This window comes from Sander vitreus, chromosome 5 (assembly GCF_031162955.1).
Source record: "Sander vitreus isolate 19-12246 chromosome 5, sanVit1, whole genome shotgun sequence".
NCBI lineage: Eukaryota > Metazoa > Chordata > Actinopteri > Perciformes > Percidae > Sander > Sander vitreus.
This window is the reverse complement of record NC_135859.1, coordinates 18,136,154-18,159,054: the sequence shown is the minus strand read 5'-3', so window position 1 is coordinate 18,159,054 and position 22,901 is coordinate 18,136,154. Positions and strand designations below refer to the sequence as shown.

Sequence of the window (22,901 nt, the reverse complement as noted above, 5' to 3'; positions counted from 1 at the left end):
GAACAGTGAGTTCAAGGCTTGTAGTGGTGCAGTGCCCCTGTACCAGTTCTTCATGGAGAACAACCTTCAGAGCACTTTCACAGAGACTGTCAGCCTCCTCAAGATCCTCATCACCACACCCATGACAACAGCTGAGTCAGAAAGGTGCTTCTCTACACTGAAGAGGATCAAGACCTTCCTGAGAAACAGCATGACACAGGATCGCCTGAATGCTCTGGCTATGCTCTCCATGGAGAAGAAACTTGTCAGGGACATTCCTGACTTTAATAAAAGGGTCATTGAGAGGACAGACGGGCAAAATTCATGTACAAATAAGATGACACACACACCCACACACACACACACACACACACACACACACACACACACACACACACACACACACACACACAGCAGCACTGACCACATGTTTCTTTGTATATAGTTGACCTTAGCATAAAAAATCATCCATTTATATATGGTACTCTAGAAAGTCTTAATAGTGTGTTTGCTAATATTACTGTATATATGTTGTTTTGTATCAATTCATTGTTGCAGTTCTGGAGCACATTAACAATTAGTTACATTTAGTTTGATCATAAAATACTGTATGCTATTCTTCCAGTCAAAGGTTTGAGTTCAGCCCCTTGATATCCATTTCTATATTATACATCCTTTATACAGTGTAAGATTTCCAATAAACTTCATACATATATATATATATAGTGTTTGTGCAATATGATGTTTATGTTTTTGTGTAAGAATGCCTCAACTTTTTAATATTGGCATTAAATAATTACTGACTATTTCGCTGAGCACTGCTGTCCTGCAGTTTGTGTTAAATTGTATTGCGATGGTTACAGAAACAAAAAAGTATGGCACAGCCCCACCAAGAATATTTTTCACCAGCCGCCACTGGTACCTACTGTAATATATTACGATTATTTGCACTGATTATCATACAAACAATTCTTAGTCCTAGTGAAACAGAATTGGTTGTCTATCATGGTGCACAATTGTTCCTTTGTTTGGTCGGTAATTAACGTGTGGCGTCGGTGTAGATGCGTGTATTTTGTACAAACAATTGCCAGTGAATAACTCGTTGTCCAAGAGTTCAAATTTAAGGTTGGATATGACAATCCGTTTATTAAACTAAACAGCAAACTAATCAAACAAAATAATAGTTCTTCTTTTAATCTTACCACGTTATCATACACTTAACCACGGTCAAAACAAAACTGTGACCTTGCTGTACACAACACAGCTGAACCAATTAGGCCGCATTTAAATAAACTTTTTCCACCCCCCAGCGTCACGCGTTGGTTGCCAATGAAATGTCTCCAACACAAAGAAAAGTAGCAAACAATAATTCAGATGAGATGGTGGATGGAGAGATGTAGGCAACAAGGATTGTATGCTCCGCAGAAGAGAGAGCTGTGGAGGAACAAACTTAATAATAGTGAGGTGAAGTTCAGGTGAGCTGTGGCTCTGTACTAAAACCTGATGAACTGAAATGGAGGATGGGCGTCCGGCTGAGCAATAAAGTAGCGCTAGCATTGACTGCTTTTTTCATGCTTTAAAATCACTGGCTTATTCATCAGCTTTTTGGCTACCAGCTGACTAGTAACGTCCAATCATATTTAAGCAATCAAATCCAGCGAGAACACAAATTCTCACGTGTTGCTGTACATCCATCAAAACCGTTAGAAAAGGATGAAAAATGGATGAGAGAGACAGGGACTGTAGATTCTGAAGAGAAATGGAACTGGATATATGTAAACTTCATAAGTGGAGGTGAATCTCCATAAAGCTGTTGCTCTTGCTTTCATTCATTGGCTGGCTTAAACTAGGCATTGCTGATTGAATACAAATCAATATTCTTTCAGTGTATTGCATGTATCTCACCTAAAATGTTTTCAGAAACACATTTTAGTGGACCTGGTAAAAGCTGTAATTTGAGAAAGTTTGTAACCAGACCGCCATTTTTGTTCCTGCTTTAAAACGGACCAAGCACTGCCCCAACTTGCATGTGTTGCTCAGAGCCACGTCGTTTAGTTGCTCAAATTGGGTTGTACAGTAGGTCTATTCAATTGCATGCAGAGGCATTTTGGTATGCACTGTTTATAGCACCCCTTAGTAATCGAAAATGAACTGAGAGGTTCCAGACTACAGTAATACACAGTTGTGAATTAGTCTGCCTATGCCAGGCTACATGGGAGAGGGACATGGAGGTGGAAACAGGCAGTGAGAAGAGAGACAGAGACAGTGAACTGCAGAAGAGAAGAGATGGGAAAAGTTGAGGAGATAAATCCATACAGAGACAGCAGACAGATTGGGAGACAGGCAGACAGAGAAGAGAAGAAAGAGCCCTGTGATAACATTACACCCATAGACATGAACACGAACACAATGATGAACTCTGTAGTAAGGTTTAAATCAAACTCAGTGGTTTTGTCTTTGATGTTCACCACTCAAAGTCAGCAGGGACTGGAAGCAACATTAGCTCTTTCAATCATTTCGTACACGCGCGCTCACACACACACACGCGCACACACACACACACACACACACACACACACACACATGCACACGCAGCTGTAACCCAGGGCTGTAATTCCTATTAAAACACACTGAAATTGAGCAGGGAGAGATAAGGTTCTGGTTAGGTTTCATTACAACTGTATTATGCTTCAACCATAAAGTGCATTTGTCTCTGTCAGCAGTCTAAGGTGGCTGCTTAAACAACACTACACTTAATAAAAATGCACTCACTTTTGCCAGTTTAATTTAACTAGGCAGGTCAATTAAGAACAATTCTCCTGCAAAGCTGCCTTGAGCAGGAAAAGGCATCATTTAGCCTCATGTTGCATCAAATGGAGATTGGTCGAAACCACAGAAACTTATTGAAGTTTGGATTTTTTTTTATTACAAAGCAATCAATTTCTTCTGCACAGCTCAAGGTCAGAGACAGAAATTTGATAGATTCTCTGAGGATCAAAACATGAGATAATGTCAGGCATATATTTGTGGCCTCTCATGCATACACCAGACACGCAAACAGGGTCTGTGTATGCACACTACCGTCTCATCATACTCTGTTAGTCGTATATAGATACATTCAAATCCAAGGACACACACACATCCATAGCGACACTCATGTCCGTACACTATTACTGAATGTTGGCTGCTCAAGGAGTCATGTAGACATGTAGGAGTGTGTTTGGAGGTAAGAATGTTTCATGAGAGTTACATTTTCACAGTATGCTTACCTGATAAGCGCCTGGTCCAGGGTTGGTGTCCACGGAGACTTTAAATCGATCTTCTCTGGAGGAGATCAGAGCCATTTGGGGTACAGATTTCACACTGGGGTTATACTGGCCAGGCCCTGATGAACACATACACACATAATCCACACCTAAATTCATCATTTCACATTTAGTTGCTGTGAGGCAGGAAAGACACCCATGTACTTTATAGGAGCACATACTGACTATGCCTTCAGTGTGTGCTAGAAAACCAGCGCATGACACCCTACAAAAGTACATTTTTTCTGTCTAATACAGAATTTCCATCATAGTTATTCAGTCAAGTCAAGTGTTATATCTGGGGGTTGAGGTAGGTGAAATCATTTTAGTTATAGCTGAAATCCTCTGCAATGCTAAGAGGTCTACAGCAATGTAGACGGGTCAGATTACTGGTGATGAATTATTTTGCTCAAGGTTAAAAGGTTTTAATGTTTTTCTCTCTTATGTAAAAAGCTACCCTGATGTTTTGCTCCTTGCCAACATATTGGACAACGAATGTCACAGCAGTGTGGGTGCATTTTACAGTATGTTGCCAGGGTATGCTATCTTTCTTTCTTTCTTGGGCTGCAGATCATTGTGACTGGACACAACCCAGCACCAAGACGTGTTATATATTGTACAGATGGCCCTGTATAGATCAACCAAAATCTCTGCAGTGATTAGAAATTATATTTTTGCTTTGGAGAATGTGTCCATGTTATGAATATACAAACACAGGTGTACAGAGATCCATGTACATACACACATTCACACATACTCACATGCTGATAAGGTTACAAACAAGCAAAGAGGCACTGACAAATAAAAAATACCTACACATACTGCATACTGCCATTTTCATTTAAAGAAGAAACATTCACACTGAATTCTGAAAAAATGAAAACTGTTCTCAAAATGAAGAAGCTAAGCCTCAAGGGTTTATCCATTACACAACATTGTTTCCATAAACATTTCTTTTATTTAAAACCTACACTGCCAACCTTTCATAAATTATAGAAACAACTTTTACAATCCTTTTTGAAATGGTTTAATGGACCCCAGGGCTTCGGATTGTATTCAGTGCATTAAGAATTATGATTAGGAAAAAAAGAAGGAGAATCCATCGCTGGTCCAGCACGGTTTTACAGTAAGAAAGCAGCAGCTGCTTGTCTGACCCAACAGCTAATTGCAGCTTATGACTACACAAACATAGAGGGACTTTTAAAGTTGCAGACAAACACATACCAAAAAAACACCTTGAGCCATTGCTCATGGAACATTATATGGAACACTGTCATTCATTTTGCACGTGTGTGTCGGTGTGTGTGTGTGTGTGTGTGTGTGTGTGTGTGTGTTTCAAAACTGTTGAGTAGTCAAATGCTCTTACATTATGAGAAATGTGATCACAGGGGACCCAGCATGATGAGGAATATAATGTTCCATATACTGTATGCCTATTCATAAATGCAAATTTAATAACAGGCAAAATTATTGTATGTGCGTGTTGTGTGTCTCAATGTGAGTCTGAATGTGCGCAAGAGTGTCCATATGCTTGTGTCTGTATGAAGAAGAAACACTATTGCAAACAGTCCAAATCTATTTATATGCAAATTGAGTTTTGGTTAAACGGTTTGGGGTGCCTCATGGGTTAAGACCCTCGGTGAAATGGGGCTAGTCATAAATTATCCAAGTAAGTCATGAATCTATCAATTTTGAAACAACATTTTTCAATGGGAGTGTAATTGAGGTAAATATTAGGTTAGAAGCCCGCAGAGATGGAGCTAATTGGACTGCATGATGGTGAAAAGGTGGAGCTATACAGTTTTCCTTTTATCCTTTATATATTTTGTATTGTCGTTTAGCATCAAAGACAATTCCATAAAACATGTTTCAAATATTGCATGCATATATCAGCCATTTATGTTTGTCTGAAATGCCCCCATTTTAAGATTTGTGAGAAATACAGAGACAAATATAAACAGTAAAAAATATAACATTTAGGGAAAGATCTTTTCTTTTTCATATAATCATAAATTTGCACATAAAAAAGTCTGGTCTATAGGACGTTTGGTCAAACCAGGTCACCTAGCGTGACACAGATAATTCCAATTTATGGATAACATTAAGCCTTTAAAATGCTCCTTCTTTAATTATGTTGCACAGAACAGTTGTTTCTTTAGGTGTGTGTGTGTGTGTGTGTGTGTGTGTGTGTGTGTGTGTGTGTGTGTGTGTGTGTGTGTGTGTGTGTGTGTGTGAGATACCTGGTACAGTGGGGTCACATTGCAGGAAGAAATTATCCCGTGGTGCAGCAGAGAGGAAGCAGCTCTGTCGTCTCTTAGCTCCTTCATTTCGGGGTTCTAAGTAAGAGCGGCCATTAGCCTTCTCAAATGTCTGACTCACATTGTAACTGTTGGGTGGAGGGGAATCCTGAGAGGAGAGGAGAGGAGAGGAGAGGAGAGGAGAGGAGAGGAGAGTGTTTAAGTTTACATGGCAATACACATTGTATGTAGAGTCTACAGCCATAGCCATAGCTAACAGGCTGATGTTTAGCAGATATACTGTTTATCATATTCACCATCTTAGATTAACGTGTTCATTATTAGTATTAGTAATCATTAGTTTTGCAGGCATTTAGTCATAAACCAAAATATTGGACAGATTTAAATTTTGACCATTTTATCACTAAAGGAACAGTCAGAGAATTACGTCATTAGGATAAATTGTCTGGGGACGATGGATAAATGGCCGCCCAAAGTGTTATGCCAATCCTTGCAGTAAATTATATTTCACTGGATGAATGCAAACTTTGACCTGCTGGTGGCACTAAATAAAAAATCAGGAGATCACCAAAGTCATTTTGATTCATTCTGTGGCCCCCAGGAGATCTTGACATTTCAGTAAAAAAAGCAAAAATGTTAAACTCATGGTGGCACTGGAGGAAAAGTCAGGAGAACACCAAAATCAGTAGGCTAAAAACAGACACACATCATTTCTATATATGGGAGAAAAACTACTGAAGAAAAAGTCACATTGTCACCTGGCACTGTCTGTAACACTGTTAGATAATAATGTAATAATGTAACACACACACACACACACACACACACACACACACACACACACACACACACACACACACAGCAACCCCTTATTAGATTACACAATTGACAGTCCCACAGTATAAGGGACACACACATTATAAATAACAAATGACCCATTTAACCATCTGTTGTCAGAGCTGACTGTCAGGCTTGCTACAATATCACCCATGTACACACATTCATGCATGAATATCAGCGTAGACGCAAGGGGACATACAGTACATGTCACATCATCTGCATGCAAATGCAGGCAAACACACACACAAGCACAGATATCTCATCCATGGCGCAAATGAGTGCTTGTCTCACAGCTGTCATTATGCCACTCCTTCACAGAGGGAGGAACAATGATGGAACATATAATAGGTAATTTCAGATGAATAACCTCCATAACAAGGCCTTTATATTCTTAGTTGTTAATTAATTGCTAATAATTAAGAGCTAATTCCCGGTGGCACTCCAGCTGAAGTGAGCATGTAATAGATTCCAGAAACTGGGATATGAAAAGGGAACTGGGTGAATTATGTCACCTGGTTAGAAACTTGCTTTACCACCACTGCAAAGAAATCTCAGTTACTGTGGATTTGTCTTGTCTGTGGGTCTTTGAATAATTGATGGCGAAGGCTGAATATAGCTGCACAATCCATTTATCCTGAACATAGCAGAGCTGTCATTTACCTCAAACTGTCATTTCCCGACCGCTGTTTTCTCCGTCTCCTCCTCGGTAGCCGTCCATCTTTAATCATTGCTAACCCAGGCCATTTAGCTTTTCATTATAGACACAGCGGGAGGAAAAAGGAGGCAAGCACAACATGTGCTCGACAGTACAACCCACACACACACACACACACACACACACACACACACACAGAAACAGATTCTTTGTGATGTTAAAAGCAACTGTGGAATTGTTGGAAAAGTCAAATGAATTGAATGATGGTGAGAATAATTTGTGTTGTTACTGTTACTGTTTCACATGGTTAGATTTGGAGTATTTCTCATGGTTGATTTGATACACTCACTCACACACACACACACACACACACACACACACACACACACACACACACACACACACACACACACACACACACACACACACACCTGTAGGCACACATCTGTCACAGATCTATCTAACAGTGCAGAGCAATCATCCTCCAACCTCTGCAACATAATGTGCACATACCTGTCGAGGGACCCTATGGTCCGTAATTATAATTGAACATGGGGCGAACCACTGTTCCCAGTAGCAGTCATCACATATTGACAGCAATCAGGTTGACTTTAATTACACACCCTCGGAATTTAGACAGCTAAATGCTTATCTTCCTACATACACACAGAGGACGCACACTAACACACCTTTTCCTAACGATTCTGTCACATTGCCCTTGACTGTCAGAAAAATATCTCAGAATGCATAAAGTATACTGTAGAGGACAGATACACATTTGTGGCAGGCAGGCAGTGATGCAGAATAACTTAAATTGAATATTGATGTGATGCTAGCACCAAGACAGACTGTCAGACCTGACAGTATTTTTTAATAAGTTTTAATAAGTAAAGCAAGAGAAAATTTATCACTTTTTTTTATTTCTGATGCATACAAAATGTAATATATAAACTTAAAGTTGTAGTTCTAGTCAATCAAGACAATATAGAACTACCAATCAAGCACACTGTGACAGGAAATCATTAAGTCATGATATATACTAAATAAACTTACAGGTCAATACTAAATTAAGTAAAAGTATACAATGCAGCAGAGGTCCAACAATAAACTGTATACAATATGTAATAATGTATGTCCTGAATGTGCTGCCTTAGATAAGATACTTTCAAGAGGCACACTGTGCATCAACAGTGTTGAGTTCAGCCGAAAATCCAAATCACATGTCAAAGCACATGTTAAAACAGGAACATGAAACATTCTTATAAATCCTCGATATGACTATACACAAGACAGTCAAAGAACATGCTTGTTTGGTAACATTCCATCTATCCAAACAAAACACACAACAAAACTGATTAAATTAAACAAAATTCTATATTTTAAGTATAAGTTTACCCTGGCTCATGGCCACATGACAATGTGTCTCTTCTCTTTGAAGGTTTACAAAAGCATAACTGGGTGAATATATGTGTTTCTCCGGTTCAGTTTCAGTAGGTTGGATCTGACATTATTAAAGGACTTTTCTAAAATTGATAAAACAGTTGTTGTCTGTTGCTAGTTGAAAAAAAAGATTTTAGTGACAAGGCAATGCAGCTGCACAATGTCCAATGTCATTATAGTGGGGTTCCCATGTTTCTCCTTCAATAGTTTAATCCTGAAAAAGTGTACATGGCTCAGAGCTGTTACCTTGGCCAAGCACAATGAATTTCCAGGAAGGATTTTGCAAATTGCTTAACTGTTTTAAAGGTCCTACGACATGCTGCTTTTTGAATGCTTTTATATAGGCCTCAGTGGTCACCTAATACTGTATCTGAAGTCTCTTTTATATAGGCCTTAGTGGTCCCCTAATACTGTATCTGAAGTCTCTTTTATATAGACCTTAGTGGTCCCCTAATACTGTATCTGAAGTCTCTTTTATATAGACCTTAGTGGTCCCCTAATACTGTATCTGAAGTCTCTTTTATATAGACCTTAGTGGTCCACTAATACTGTATCTGAAGTCTCTTTTATATAGGCCTTAGTGGTCCACTAATACTGTATCTGAAGTCTCTTTTATATAGACCTTAGTGGTCCCCTAATACTGTATCTGAAGTCTCTTTTATATAGACCTTAGTGGTCCCCTAATACTGTATCTGAAGTCTCTTTTATATAGACCTTAGTGGTCCCCTAATACTGTATCTGAAGTCTCTTTTATATAGACCTTAGTGGTCACCCTAATACTGTATCTGAAGTCTCTTTTATATAGGCCTTAGTGGTCCCCTAATACTGTATCTGAAGTCTCTTTTATATAGACCTTAGTGGTCCCCTAATACTGTATCTGAAGTCTCTTTTATATAGACCTTAGTGGTCCCCTAATACTGTATCTGAAGTCTCTTTTATATAGGCCTTAGTGGTCCCCTAATACTGTATCTGAAGTCTCTTTTATATAGGCCTTAGTGGTCCCCTAATACTGTATCTGAAGTCTCTTTCCCAAAATTCAGCCTTGGTGCAGAATTCCAGCCACTAGAGCCAGTCCCACAATGAGCTTTCCTTAGGATGTCCCATTTCTGTGTCTGTAGCTTTAAATGCTATTGAGGAGGAGAGAGGGGGGGCAAGGTGGAGGGTGGGGGTGTGGCCTTGACCAACTGCCACTTTGCTTGTTTGCAAGCCATGATGTCTCTCTCTTTCTCATTGGCGGGCCAAATTCTCTGGGCGGGCAAAGCAGAGAAAGGGGAGGTAACCTTCCTCCTAATGACGTCATAAGGAGCAGATTTGAGGTCGGCCCATCTGAGCTTTCATTTTCTCAAAGGCAGAGCAGGATACCCAGGGCTCGGTTTACACCTATCGCCATTTCTAGCCACTGGGGGACCATAGGCAGGCTGGGGAACTCATATTAATGTTAAAAAAACCTCATAAAGTGAAATTTTCATGCCATGGGACCTTTAAAAATGGTCTAACCCTAATATTTACACTCAGTAAATATTTGTTGACTGCTGGAGAGCAGCCTTTGCATGACCAGTGAATTCTTTGAAATAATTTTTTTTCATTGTTCAAAGGTGATAAGTATTGTCAGATGCTGATGTGTCTTGGACACTTTACAGTATTTAGTACTAATTCTGACAAACCTTGTGTAATCCATTTAGAAAGTCAAATTAAACAAATCTTGTAAGGATAAAAACCTTGGTGTCCTTTAAAGTAACTATTAAAATATCTTTAAAATCAGATTTCCAACCTGATCATTTTATTATGAATATCTTATTCAATGTTCTGCAGTTTCTATTCAAAATAAACACCAATAAATGTACTGATTCTTTTAAATACAATACAATAATGAGCCCTATTTGTAAGTGATTTAAGGCCATTTATGTGCATAAGCCTCTGTTCTTACCATTCTGTACAATCAAGAAAAACAAACATTTCTACAGAGATCAACAACATATTGCAGTATACTGTAGCATACTTTACATCCAATACTAAATGCAGAGCATATTCGCAGTTAAAAGGCCCGCCTCATAAGGGTTCAAACAAAGTTACAGTTTTTTTCGATTGCTAAACGACACTGGTCACAACTGAAGCCACATGTGCAAAACTCTACAGTCGGCATTACCAGCAGTTACCTGCAAAACTCATTCCTAACAACACAACTCTTAACCCATGTCTTAAAACAGGCTGCAGTGCAGCCAAACACTTTGAACAATCCTCATCTAGATAACACACACGGTCACTCAGAACACACTGAGAGTAAAAACACTAGCATCAAACACCAATACAGAAAATACTAACTTTTCATCTTTACAGTTTGTATAGTTTAAGTGACTTTACACTAATCAATGTTTTCCATAAGAAAAGAGTGAAGTTATTTTCTTTTTTGAGGTAAACAAGAATAAATGAAAATCCTCAGTTTGCTTACCTACAGCACCGTACATAGATATATTTTTTTTTAATTTTTTAATTTTGTCTGTAGTAATTTACATAATTACTATAGTCCAGAAGTTTTACAAGTTTTTTTTATCAACAAATTGGATGTCTTCTCTTGCCATGAAGCTACATTATCTATAAATACAAATGACTGTGGTGTTCCCATTGCTTACACCTCCATTACTTTGTGAAAAACAGTAAGTGTGCAGTTTTACTACAGTAAAGGAAGTGGTTTTCACATTTTCACAACTATGTATGTAACCTCAAAGATCTTACCTGGACGTATTGGTATCTTTGCTTTTTTACCTGTTCACTGTTTCTCTCAAACGGTACAATGCATAACTGTTTCATTCCTATTTGGTGTTTCTTTATTTCCAAAAAAGGCTTTATGAGCTTTCCCTATATACTGTATATACAGTATGTGTTCACTAACAAGTCTAAAACAAGAAACCATTGCAATCAGCAGTGTTTCATAGGCACCAGACTGAAATCTATTCCGTTTTGAATGTGTGGTTTACAGTTTTGACAGCAGCGTGTTAGCATTTGAACAAAATGCTGTAGATCCACAGTGTTGTGCAGGTCGAAAAAAACTGTAAATGCAAACACAACATTAGATGTTACTTGGTATCTTCTTATATAATTTCTTCCACACCAAGTTCTCTCACACTAATGGCCATTCAAGTACACCTGACAACCGCCATACTAACGATTTGGCTTATTATGTACAGTGACAGCTTTGACTAATGTCCAGGCATGAACAACACGATTGTGTGTGCATGTGTGTGTGTGTGTGTGTGTGTGTGTGTGTGTGTGTGTGTGTGTGTGTGTGTGTGTGTGTGTGTCTCTTCTCTCATTATTCTTAAAACCTTTCATTCTTCCTCGCAGAGCAGAATGCTATTTTCAGACACTGTATTTCCATATTTCATATCACCGTACTACAGATAATATATATTCTTACTGTGTATGTGTGCCAATGCATGTGCTTGTCTGTGTGTGACACCATTATACTATCTACTCTACACATGACACCGGCCATGACATATTCTCATATCCATTAAAAAAACTCACTACTGTGCTCAGTCAGTGATGGCTCTGATTCATTTTATCTTCTCAGGTTAAAAATACATTTGTTAGTTTTTGTTGGGAAATTACTGTCACTGGTCTAAAGCTTAATTATGAATCTTGTTGGGAACTAATTTGTACTTGATGCGACGAGGCTATAAGAAAGTTCTGCAAACTTGAAATCAAAGTCTAACTTTGATACGGATTTTGTACTGATAGGTACTTCTACTTAAAAAAAAAAAGTTAAGACAAAAGCGTTCAGGTAGTTTCTGCTTTAAAAGCTGCACATCCTTAAACTGGCTATTGCACCGACTCTGCACTTTGTCCTCAGTTTTGCTGGCATACTATGCAGATAATGAACAGGTTGGATATCCCCATTTAGAGTCTAATAAATAATAATGGTTACTTAAGCTTTGCCTCTTAAATCCAGTGTCACATGAGGTTCATCTGTTCCTCTTAACAGTGAAACTTGCATGTGGTGCAGCATATTAAAAAGTGTGAAAAATACTGCACAATGAGCAGATTCCAAAACACGTGGTCACAGCTTGCTCTCCCATGCAACGTAACTAACGATTGCTGGGATATCTGTCTGTATTCTCTCAATTTTGTTATTTCAGCTTCAGGTGGGATCCTGTAAATGTTGTTTCCTCTTCATAATAATTTGCCTTAAATTGAAATCAAAGCCACTAATCATATGCCAAAATATACTAACAGATGAAGACAAATAGGGAGAAATAGAAGAGGGTTGTTCTCTATCACTATCACTGTGTGTGTGTGTGTGTGTGTGTGTGTGTGTGTGTGTGTGTGTGTGTGTGTGTGTGTGTGTGTGTGTGTGTGTGTGTGTGTGTGTGTGTGCGTACGTATGTGGCGCACTATATTTCTTTTAATTAAGCATTGTTCATGTTTGTGTGTTTCTTCATCTTATGTAACAAAATAGATTGCTAGCATTTAAATTAAGTGAACACAGCATTTGTTTGCTTGTTTTCCTCCCAAAATAGCCTATCATCATAAGCTGTACAAGCACACTATACTGTCAAAAGCACAGCTGTTGTTTCATCATAGAGCTTGATAACCATCTGTCTGATTTTAGTAGTGGAGGTGTCATACGGCCTTAATGAGGTCTTAGACAGGTCTTCAATACAGATGGAATGACAGAGGGAAACCATATGATTCCCATTTGCTTCCTATTCGCACTTTATAGGCAGCAGTTAGTCTCACAATTTGCTGACAGCTACAGTTTTCTGCTGTGTTTTGTAGTCTTGTCTTATTTATATATATATATATATTGCTTTCTCCTTCATTTTATTTTACCCTTTCCTTATATGCTTATTATTATTATCACCTTCACTTCTCTTTTTGTATGTCTTGCTCCCTCTTCTTCCAATGGTTCAAAAACTCCATCATCCTTTATGTCTATGACATCAACTATATGTCTGCAGTCTTGCAGTTTTTGTGTACACTCTCTTTATCTCACAAGTTCTCTATTTACTCTAACATGTCTCTCATTTCACCACATTTCATGTGGCATTTACACGTACATGTAGGCCTGAACAGCTAGTCTGATTTTGAGTGGAAGGACTGGACTACAGTTTAGATTAGTTTAAACCCTGACCCTTTTAAGGCTAGACTTACTGTAACTGTTTTTCTTTACTACAGTAGTAATCAGTAAGCTGTCTGTGGAGTCTGGCAGGTTCAGAGTCATGTATAAACACTGACACCCACAGCTTGGTTTCTCCTGAACCACTAGCCATCCAGCAGAGGTCCAGAAGGCCCTGGTTGAGTGAACGCCCAGCCCAGGCCTCCTTACATCTTACTGGGCTTAGCTCTCCCCCTCGTCCCCCTGCCTGGCGAACTGCCTGCTTGGCTCCTAAAATCATCACCTGCTACTAAACAGCTGTCCATAACACACACAAAACACACAGCTGCTGAATAAAATGGGTACGTGCCCACACCTGCATATGGGTGCACGCATGCGCGCACACACACACACACACACACACACACACACTCTCACACACACACACACACACACACACACACACACACACACACACAATGCACTATACACACAGCTGCTGGCCACATCTGGGGCCCATAACTTGGACAGAGAAATGTAGGCATGCACATGCAAACACCAGACACAGCCGTTTACCACATGCACCTACTTCATCCACATGAGGATTGGGGTGAAGAGAAACAAACGGGGAGACAGAGAGAGACTGATTAACTTACAGAGAAATAAAATACAGATATGGAGCAAGATGACAAGAAAATAGCAGAAATATAGAGGCAGCAAATAAGAAATAAAATAGGATGAAAAGAGAAAAAAATATATATATATATAAATGAAACTGAGGAAATTGGCAGTAGAAGTAAAAGTCAAGCATGATAATAAACATAGACAGTATCAAATTAAAGGACCAGGTCTTATTACATTTCACTTCTACTAATCCAATCTACAAGGAGAAAATAAGTTTGTTAGAAAGTAATTTGTTTAAATACTGATCTCTATTCTGGGCAGTGTCATGTCTGCAGGCATCCGCTGACGATTCCATTATTCTCAGATAAATAACTATAAATGGGATCCAAACTCTCACCTGCTATTGAAGATTTTCAAAAGCAGGTCGATACAAATAAAATTTGACAGACAGAGCATGTGGCTCCTTCTGACACTGGACAGAAAAGGTGCAACTGTTCATTTATCAAAATTATGTTATTTTACATAATGTAAGTACCGTATAAAAGCTGCTGCCTGACTGTATTTCTTCAATTGAGTTTGTTTGTGCTACTCTGTTTTCTTGAACATGTCACTGGATTTAAGACAGACAACACATAAAAGAAGACATGATCTCATTTGTGTATGTGCCAGCTTTTTCAAAGACAGAGAGTAACTAACACACCAGGTCAGCTTACTTAATACAATAAACACAGTTTGCACTAACCCAAATGTGGATTTCTTTTCTATATGGTGCTTTTGCAAGACTTTCCTCACCAAAAACAGGATAGCAGAGGGTGGTTATTTCCATCCATCCATCCATCCATCTTCATCCGCTTATCCGGGGTCGGGTCGCGGGGGTAACAGCTCCAGCAGGGGACCCCAAACTTCCCTTTCCCGGGTCACATTAACCAGCTCCGACTGGGGGATCCCGAGGCATTCCCAGGCCAGGTTAGAGATATAATCCCTCCACCTAGTCCTGGGTCTCCCCCGAGGCCTCCTCCCAGCTGGACGTGCCTGGAACACCTCCCTAGGGAGGCGCCCAGGGGACATCCTTACCAGATGCCCGAACCACCTCAACTGGCTCCTTTCGACGCAAAGGAGCAGCGGCTCTACTCCGAGCTCCTCACGGATAACTGAGCTTCTCACCCTATCTCTAAGGGAGACGCCAGCTACCCTCCTGAGGAAACCCATTTCGGCCGCTTGTACCCTGGATCTTGTTCTTTCGGTCATGACCCAGCCTTCATGACCATAGGTGAGGGTAGGAACAAAAACTGACCGGTAGATTGAGAGCTTTGCCTTCTGGCTCAGCTCTCTTTTGACATCTAACGGTGCGATAAATTTAATGTAATACCGCACCTGCTGTGCCGATTCTCCGACCAATCTCCCGCTCCATTGTCCCCTCACTCGCGAACAAGACCCCAAGGTCCTTTCCAGCACCTTGGAGTAGACTTTACCGGGGAGGCTGAGAAGTGTGATACCCCTGTAATTGGCACACACCCTCTGGTCCCCCTTTTTAAAAAGGGGAACCACCACCCCGGTCTGCCACTCCTTAGGCACCGTCCCAGACTTCCACGCAATGTTGAAGAGGCATGTCAACCAAGACAACCCCTCCACACCCAGAGCTTTAAGCATTTCTGGACGGATCTCATCAATTCCTGGGGCTTTGCCACTGTGGAGTTGTTTAACTACCTCAGCAACCTCCACCAGGGAAATTGATGCCAATCCCCCCTCATCCTCCAGCTCTGCCTCTACCATAGAGGGCGTATTAGTCGGATTTAGGAGTTCCTCAAAGTGCTCCTTCCACCGCCCTATTACCTCCTCAGTTGAGGTCAACAGCGTCCCATCCTTACTGTACACAGCTTGGATGGTTCACCGCTTCCCCCTCCTGAGGTGGCGAACGGTTTTCCAGAAGTACCTTGGTGCCGACCGAAAGTCCTTCTCCATGTCTTCTCCGAACTTCTCCCACACATGCTGCTTTGCCTCTTTCACGGCAGAGGCTGCAGCCCTTCGGGCCCTTCGGTACCTTGCAACTGCCTCCGGAGTCGTCTGGGATAACATATCCCGGAAAGACTCCTTCTTCAGTCGGACGGCTTCCCTGACCACCGGTGTCCACCACGGTGTTCGTGGGTTACCGCCCCTTGAGGCACCTAAGACAATAAGACCACAGCTCCTCACCGCAGCTTCAGCAATGGAAACTTTGAACATTGTCCACTCGGGTTCAATGCCCCCAGCCTCCACAGGGATGCACGAAAAGCTCCGCCGGAGGTGTGAGTTGAAAGTCTGTCGGACAGGGGCCTCCTCCAGACGTTCCCAATTTACCCGCACTACCCGTTTGGGCTTACCAGGTCTGTCCAGAGTCTTCCCCCACCCCCTGACCCAACTCACCACCAGATGGTGATCGGTTGACAGCTCCGCCCCTCTCTTCACCCGAGTGTCCAAAACATACGGCCTCAGATCAGATGAAACGATTATAAAATCGATCATTGACCTTTGGCCTAGGGTGCTCTGGTACCAAGTACACTTATGAGCATCCCTATGTTCGAACATGGTGTTCGTTATAGACAATCCATGACTAGCACAGAAGTGTTGGTTATTTGTTCAAATAAAACAATGTTTGTTTAACGCTGACGTTTTTTTTCTTTGGAAACCGTAATTTGGCAAAAGAAAAAAACTTCATTCAAGAAAGCTCGCTTTTTCCTGATATTTCAAACACATCCAATTATCATTCATCTGCATCAACAGAAGCTGCTGAAGGCTCTGGAAGTTGAGATATTTTGGTCAAACAATGTATTATTTGTTTTTTCTGACAGGCAACCTCTGGTGACATCCCTTCACCTTCCAACAGTCAACGTGAACCATGACTACGGTCTTTCCCTAACCTGAACCATTTACCGAGACAATTTTTAAAATATTTTCAATCCTTCATTGTTTACTTTGCATACAATAGCTATGGACTCCACAAAGGCTTGCTCTGTGTGAGAAATCGTGTAGCGTTTATCCACCTTCACTTGTAAAATGTCTTTTATTTTGAGAAAGTCTGTTCTTGAGGAAGGGCTGTTTTATAGCAGCAAGACAGCAGGGAACAACCAGGACTTCACAGCAAGAGAAAGATAGAGAAAAATAATGTCACCGAGCGTATGTGATCTTTTCCTCTGAGCAATAACTTAGAGAGCATCAACATCCGCATCATAAAATCAGAAAGTGCTACACAGACAAGTTCTCCATCTGTGCCCTATCACACATTTTAAGACTCACGTGTTTGCCTCTCTCTTTTCTCTTTCTTTTCCTCTTTTGCCCATACATGTATCTTCATTTACATTTATTCCAGTCGCTGAAGCTCTCTTTCTAGGTTATCTACTTTCACTTATCTTTTACTTCACTGCCCCTCCTTCTCCCCATGGTGTCAATGTAAATCAAGACAGATTTGAAACAATGTACTGGTGTTATTAAAAGATGTCAACATTATATTTTCATTAGATATGAATCCCTTCATATATATCTATCCCACTCAAGGCAGGAAATTAAGCTTACCACAACTTAATTAGAGGACAGGTGAGGTCAGTCCGTTTAGCAAGTGGCAAATTAAAAATCTTGTAAAAGAATAACATTCAAACCATATTAGATGAGTTTTTACCTATACTGACATTTCACAATAACATATTATAGGGAAGTTCAGTGTCTTAATATCAGCTTCTATCATTCTCCCCCAGTTCCCAAAATCTATATTTTTTGTGTACCTGCAAATAATGAAACCTGCCAAATCTGTTTTATTGGCAAACATATTTGATATTGTCCATAGAAACATGTTAATATTACCTTTGTCATTTTTTGGTGACTCCCTGACCTGGCATCACCAACAGGCAAAGATTTCTTTTTGTACACGAGAAATAGTAAACTCTCATGAGAAGACTGCCATAAAAATTAACTGAGCACATTCATAAACAAATGTTGTTTTGGGGCATTTACTGAAACAACTGAGCTGTCGTTCTTGCGAGGAAAGCCTCCAAATTGCTGTATAATTCTTTGGCAATATTCATGCTCCAGGGGGATAATCTGCATTGATTTTAATAGACATATGGCTTTTTCTGAGTCCCACCATCAGGAAAAAAGATTAGTTAGGAGTATAAATCATTTGTTTGCTATTTGTTGTGTGCAATTCTTTAATATTGTGAGGGGTCATGAACAATGCAGCCTCTGGTCACTGGCAGAACTCCAAACTGTTTGTCCTGTCCTTTTATCTCTCTGTCGATCATCATCTATCACGCAGCCTTTTTCTCTATCTCTGTTAGCTGATCAGGCCATTACATGATCTGAGCATCAGACTTCACTTAGATCCAGCAAACTGTGAGTGTTACAGACTGACACATATTTTAATGGACAGCAATCTATTTCACTGAAAAGTAAATCAGGAAAAGAGAATAAAAGCCTAGACAGAGGTGCTTAAGAAGCCAGACAAGGGCCTCAAATAGTCGGTAAATAATATATTAAAAGGGAGACATAAAGTAGATCAGGCTATTGGACCTGAAGCTTTTATTTATTTCAGATACTGCTATTTACTGTAAATGAAAATGTATTCTGAGATTAGAGTAATAGTTACTAATTGTAACTCTAGCTCAATGATGAAAGGTGGAGCCCTCAGTGACCCCGCTGCTCCGTATGTCGCTGAAGACTTATTATGTGTTCAGAACAGGAAGCAAATTTTAGAGTCTGTGGTAGAGATTGCATACAGAGTCAATGGAAAGCATACCTGCCAACACTCCCGTTTTTCCTGGGTTTCTCCCGTTTTTTAGCCTTATCTCCCGGACCCCTCCCGGTTTGTTATTTCTCCCGGACCAATATGTTTGTCTAATGGTGACCAGTTGCCAGATGTTGTATGAAACGCATCCTATTCACACAATCCACACACCACATACAATTTTCAACCCGTTTGTCACCTCAACCTGGCAACCTATAACCCAGTTGCGCAGTTGATCTCTGCGCAAGCTTCGCGGAAAGTTCAGACCCAAAAGCGAGCCGATAAAAATGGCAGGTGAAGGCGGCTTTCCTGCAAAGAAATCGAAATATAGCTGTAAATTTAAACAGTGTTGGCCGCAACAATTTACATGGACCTTACCTAGTCATATCGACAACCTCCACGCTTTTTGTAAGGTGTGTCGTATTGATTTTAATGTAGCGCACAGTGGGAAAAATGACATTACCCAGCACATTAAAACACAGCGGCACCATCGTGCAGAAGAGGCACATAAGGGCACACAGTACACTTATCAGTAATAGGCCGTGTTCCAACTGACACCAGAAATGTAGCCACCCCATTCATTTCAATGAACAAGCACTGTGTTGACACAATCAAATACGTGCAAGTGCACATACCTGCTAGATTAGATTGCTACTTTTTACCTCCCAATCATTGCAATGCAGGATGAAACAAGTGTTGCCATGATAACTCTCCAGAGTTGTAAAATCCTTTCTCATATAAACAGCTGTGCAGTGTTGGGGCTTCTGATAATCCTTCAAACTCATAGATCTATTATCCTAATTCACTTGTCTCACCAGTTCCTAAATCCTAAATCCTTGACATAAATATGATCCTAAACATCTTAGTTAATCTAATCAAAATCCAGTTTGACTGTGACTTTATGTTTAGAGGCAAGTGGCGAGGCAGAAGCTAGCTTATTTCAAAAAATCTATCACATTTATAAATTGTTCAGGGGAATGTTGGGCAAAGCATGATGGCAGTGCTACTGAAGCCTCGGGGTGGAAGTGTCAATAAGCACTTCTTCTCATTCGGTCATTTAATTGGGAGTGCGTGTGTCTCCTGTATATGTGCTACTACAATATGTGTTTATGCATTTATAAGCACATGCAAATAAGTTTACTGTATGTACATTTTGAGTATAGTTGCATAAATATGTGTATCTATGTATTTATGGGCACATTTTGAGTGAGTCACTTTCTCAGTGTGTGCAGTATGTATGTGGCTGTACTGGAATTCTCACAGGGACTCACATCATCAGCATTACCCTGACAGCTGACAGTAAAATCCATATCAAATCTATAACTCAATTTTCCTGTTTTTGTTCCTTTATTTCATCACCCGAATCCTTTGTCTCCCATAAATAGAGGCTGCACCATGACATGCCATTAGCTGTCCATGGATATATCATAAAAATGCAATGAAACACAGGGACAAAAAGTCAATAAGTGACAAACCCCGGGCCGCTGCATATTTTCCTATTCGAGATACTTCAAGAATATCTGGCCATAGCATTACCTTCCATGCAACTGTCACACTCTTTGTCTGAGTCACATGGCTTTTATTTATTTAACATATTTATCTCTCTAGAACCACAGACAGCAATGCCTAATTTCTTCCCATCCTTCTGTCTTTCCATCTTTCTTTGTCCACAGGGTCAACCTCTCTTTCTCTCTACAGTATACAGTACGGCCCTCTTTCTCGGTCATTCCTTCATCCGTCTGTCAATCCCCCCCCCCCTCCCCAATTCTCAGTATTATTGTTGCACGGTTCATTCTGCAGAGCAGGGGGGTGATGCTGTGCTTTAGTTTGATAAATGTATGTTTAGCAAACACTCTAATTATCTCAACCAGAGCTAATAGGATAGATAATTACACATTATACACAGAGGCTCTGTCTCTCTCTCACCCTCTTTGTTTTTCCTTCATTCCCTCTCACTGCTTCTTCCATTCAGTTCTATCACCTATCCTCTCTTTCTTTCTTTCTCTAGCCCATGGTATGTGGTATCTTTTTCTGAGAGCAATGTGGTGTTTTTCCACTTCTAATTGACATTAATGAGGTTTTCCTTGACTGTGTCAGGCCTTGTGAATTATGTCTGTCTGTGTCACTGGACCAGAAATACAATAGAGTAGCTGCTGAATATGATTTCATGTTGTATATGACTTTGATAAGGACAGACACAGCAGTCCGGTCTCCACATAGCACCTGCTGAAGTTATATTTTTGAGGAGGTGCACATTAGCAAGAGCTGGACTCTCTATACTGTAGAGCTAACATTGCATACAGCAACACCTGACACTGACGCATAATTCAGCCTTCATAGTTAACTGTCTTTACCACAAAATTACTGTAATTATGGCACATTTACCTTGTTACCTGTCAATGCTGGTAATAATTGTGCAAAATTACAAATTATAAGTAAGTGTACAATGAGTAACTATAAAAAAATATATATTTGTTGCCATGGCATTGGAAATCAGTGTAAACCTCCACCAGCACTAGCGACAGTTGCCAAGTGAAGGATGTGTGTCTCCGTTCCCTTTGTTTTCATTATTATTTTCACACCATTGGTGTATTATGAATCCTGCCTACAATCACTGTCAGTGGTACATGTGATAAAAGTAATGTATTAATATTGTGTCTGATTCCATCGAGCCAGTTACACACTGAGGAAGGACAAATATGAAGCGTTGTTCATTGTCAGGGTAACAGATATTAGTGCAGATTAACTGAAGTTTGTTTGACTGGCAGAGACATTATTGCTTGGTTACATCAGTTAAAATGACTTGCATGGAGCCAACAGAGCTGCTTGAACAAGAACTTGATATTGTCACCACTGCCCTGTGACATCTGGGTTCTGTTTTTTGCAACTCCACCACCGTAACTGCCGTCTACTTCCAATCACAGCCTTTACCATACGCTACAGGTTGCTACTATCAGCCTACTCTTCTCTTATCACATAGCTCAAAATAGCTAACTATAGCTTAATGTAAAATAGAGGAAATAGATATTATAAGGGGATTCTCTTACTATTATTAAAAACATTGCTTATTGCCCAGCATGGATAATCAAACTTCAAAGCTGATGTTTCTCTAGGAGTTTTACTTAGATAATGTTAGTTTTGTATTAGTAAGCTAAGGCACTTGCAAACAGAGTACTATAACTTTCTGATTTATCCACATTCCACAATAACACAAACGCATACTGTGTAGAAAATGCAGCTTTAGCTTAACTTACAGACTTGTCACTTGTTTACAATACAAGACATATTGATGACACCCAGGCTCTACCTTTAGCCATCTTGCCATCAGGAGCCAGGCAGCCTTTTTGAATCAGTGAGTACATTATCATACTCTCTTACTTACCACTCAGCTAAGTAGCAGTATTAGGGGCTGGTATGCAGTGTTCAAAAGTAACTTTTTATCCACCAGCCAAATACTAGTGAATGTTAAAATTGTACTTATTTTTGGCTGGTGAGTTAAGCGAATCTACCAGCCACTTGCATATTTTACCAGCATTTGGCTGGTAAATTGTGCTAATTTTGGACCCTGCTTACATGTGTTGAAGGGGAGTGCAAGGACAGGTGGTGTCCGGCCAATCGTGGTGGGCTGGTCTGGGTCTCAAAAGTCCATAGCTGATTTTTTTACCCCAGTCCAGCCCTGCCCACTGCCCACAATTCACTGATAGTGCACTTATAAATGAAAGTGCACTTTACATTAAACAATTGTTAACACCTAATTAATGAAACCAATGCCCTTGCCATTGACAACCTCTCACTCTCACTGAGTATAACACTAACCGTCCATGAAGACCTCTAACAATCTCAACATCATTGGCAACAGAACAAAATCGACAGAGGCAGACTGGTGAAAAAATGAGTGACAGACAGACCAAATGCTGTGTCAAACCTCTCTCCTATCGCTTCAATGGACAGG

At 40.1% G+C, this 22,901-nt stretch overlaps 1 protein-coding gene across 1 annotated transcript in view; it reads right to left on the bottom strand.

Annotated features, from left to right (window-relative positions):
• Positions 1-22,901, bottom strand: part of stpg2 (sperm-tail PG-rich repeat containing 2) — a 57,336-nt gene that overhangs the window by 6,110 nt on the left and 28,325 nt on the right. The window contains exons 11-12 of the mRNA XM_078249735.1: positions 5,525-5,690; positions 3,249-3,364 (exon numbers count right to left, since the gene is read on the bottom strand). Of these exons, the coding sequence (XP_078105861.1) occupies positions 3,249-3,364; positions 5,525-5,690 (282 nt within the window). The remainder of the gene's footprint in view (positions 1-3,248; positions 3,365-5,524; positions 5,691-22,901) is intronic.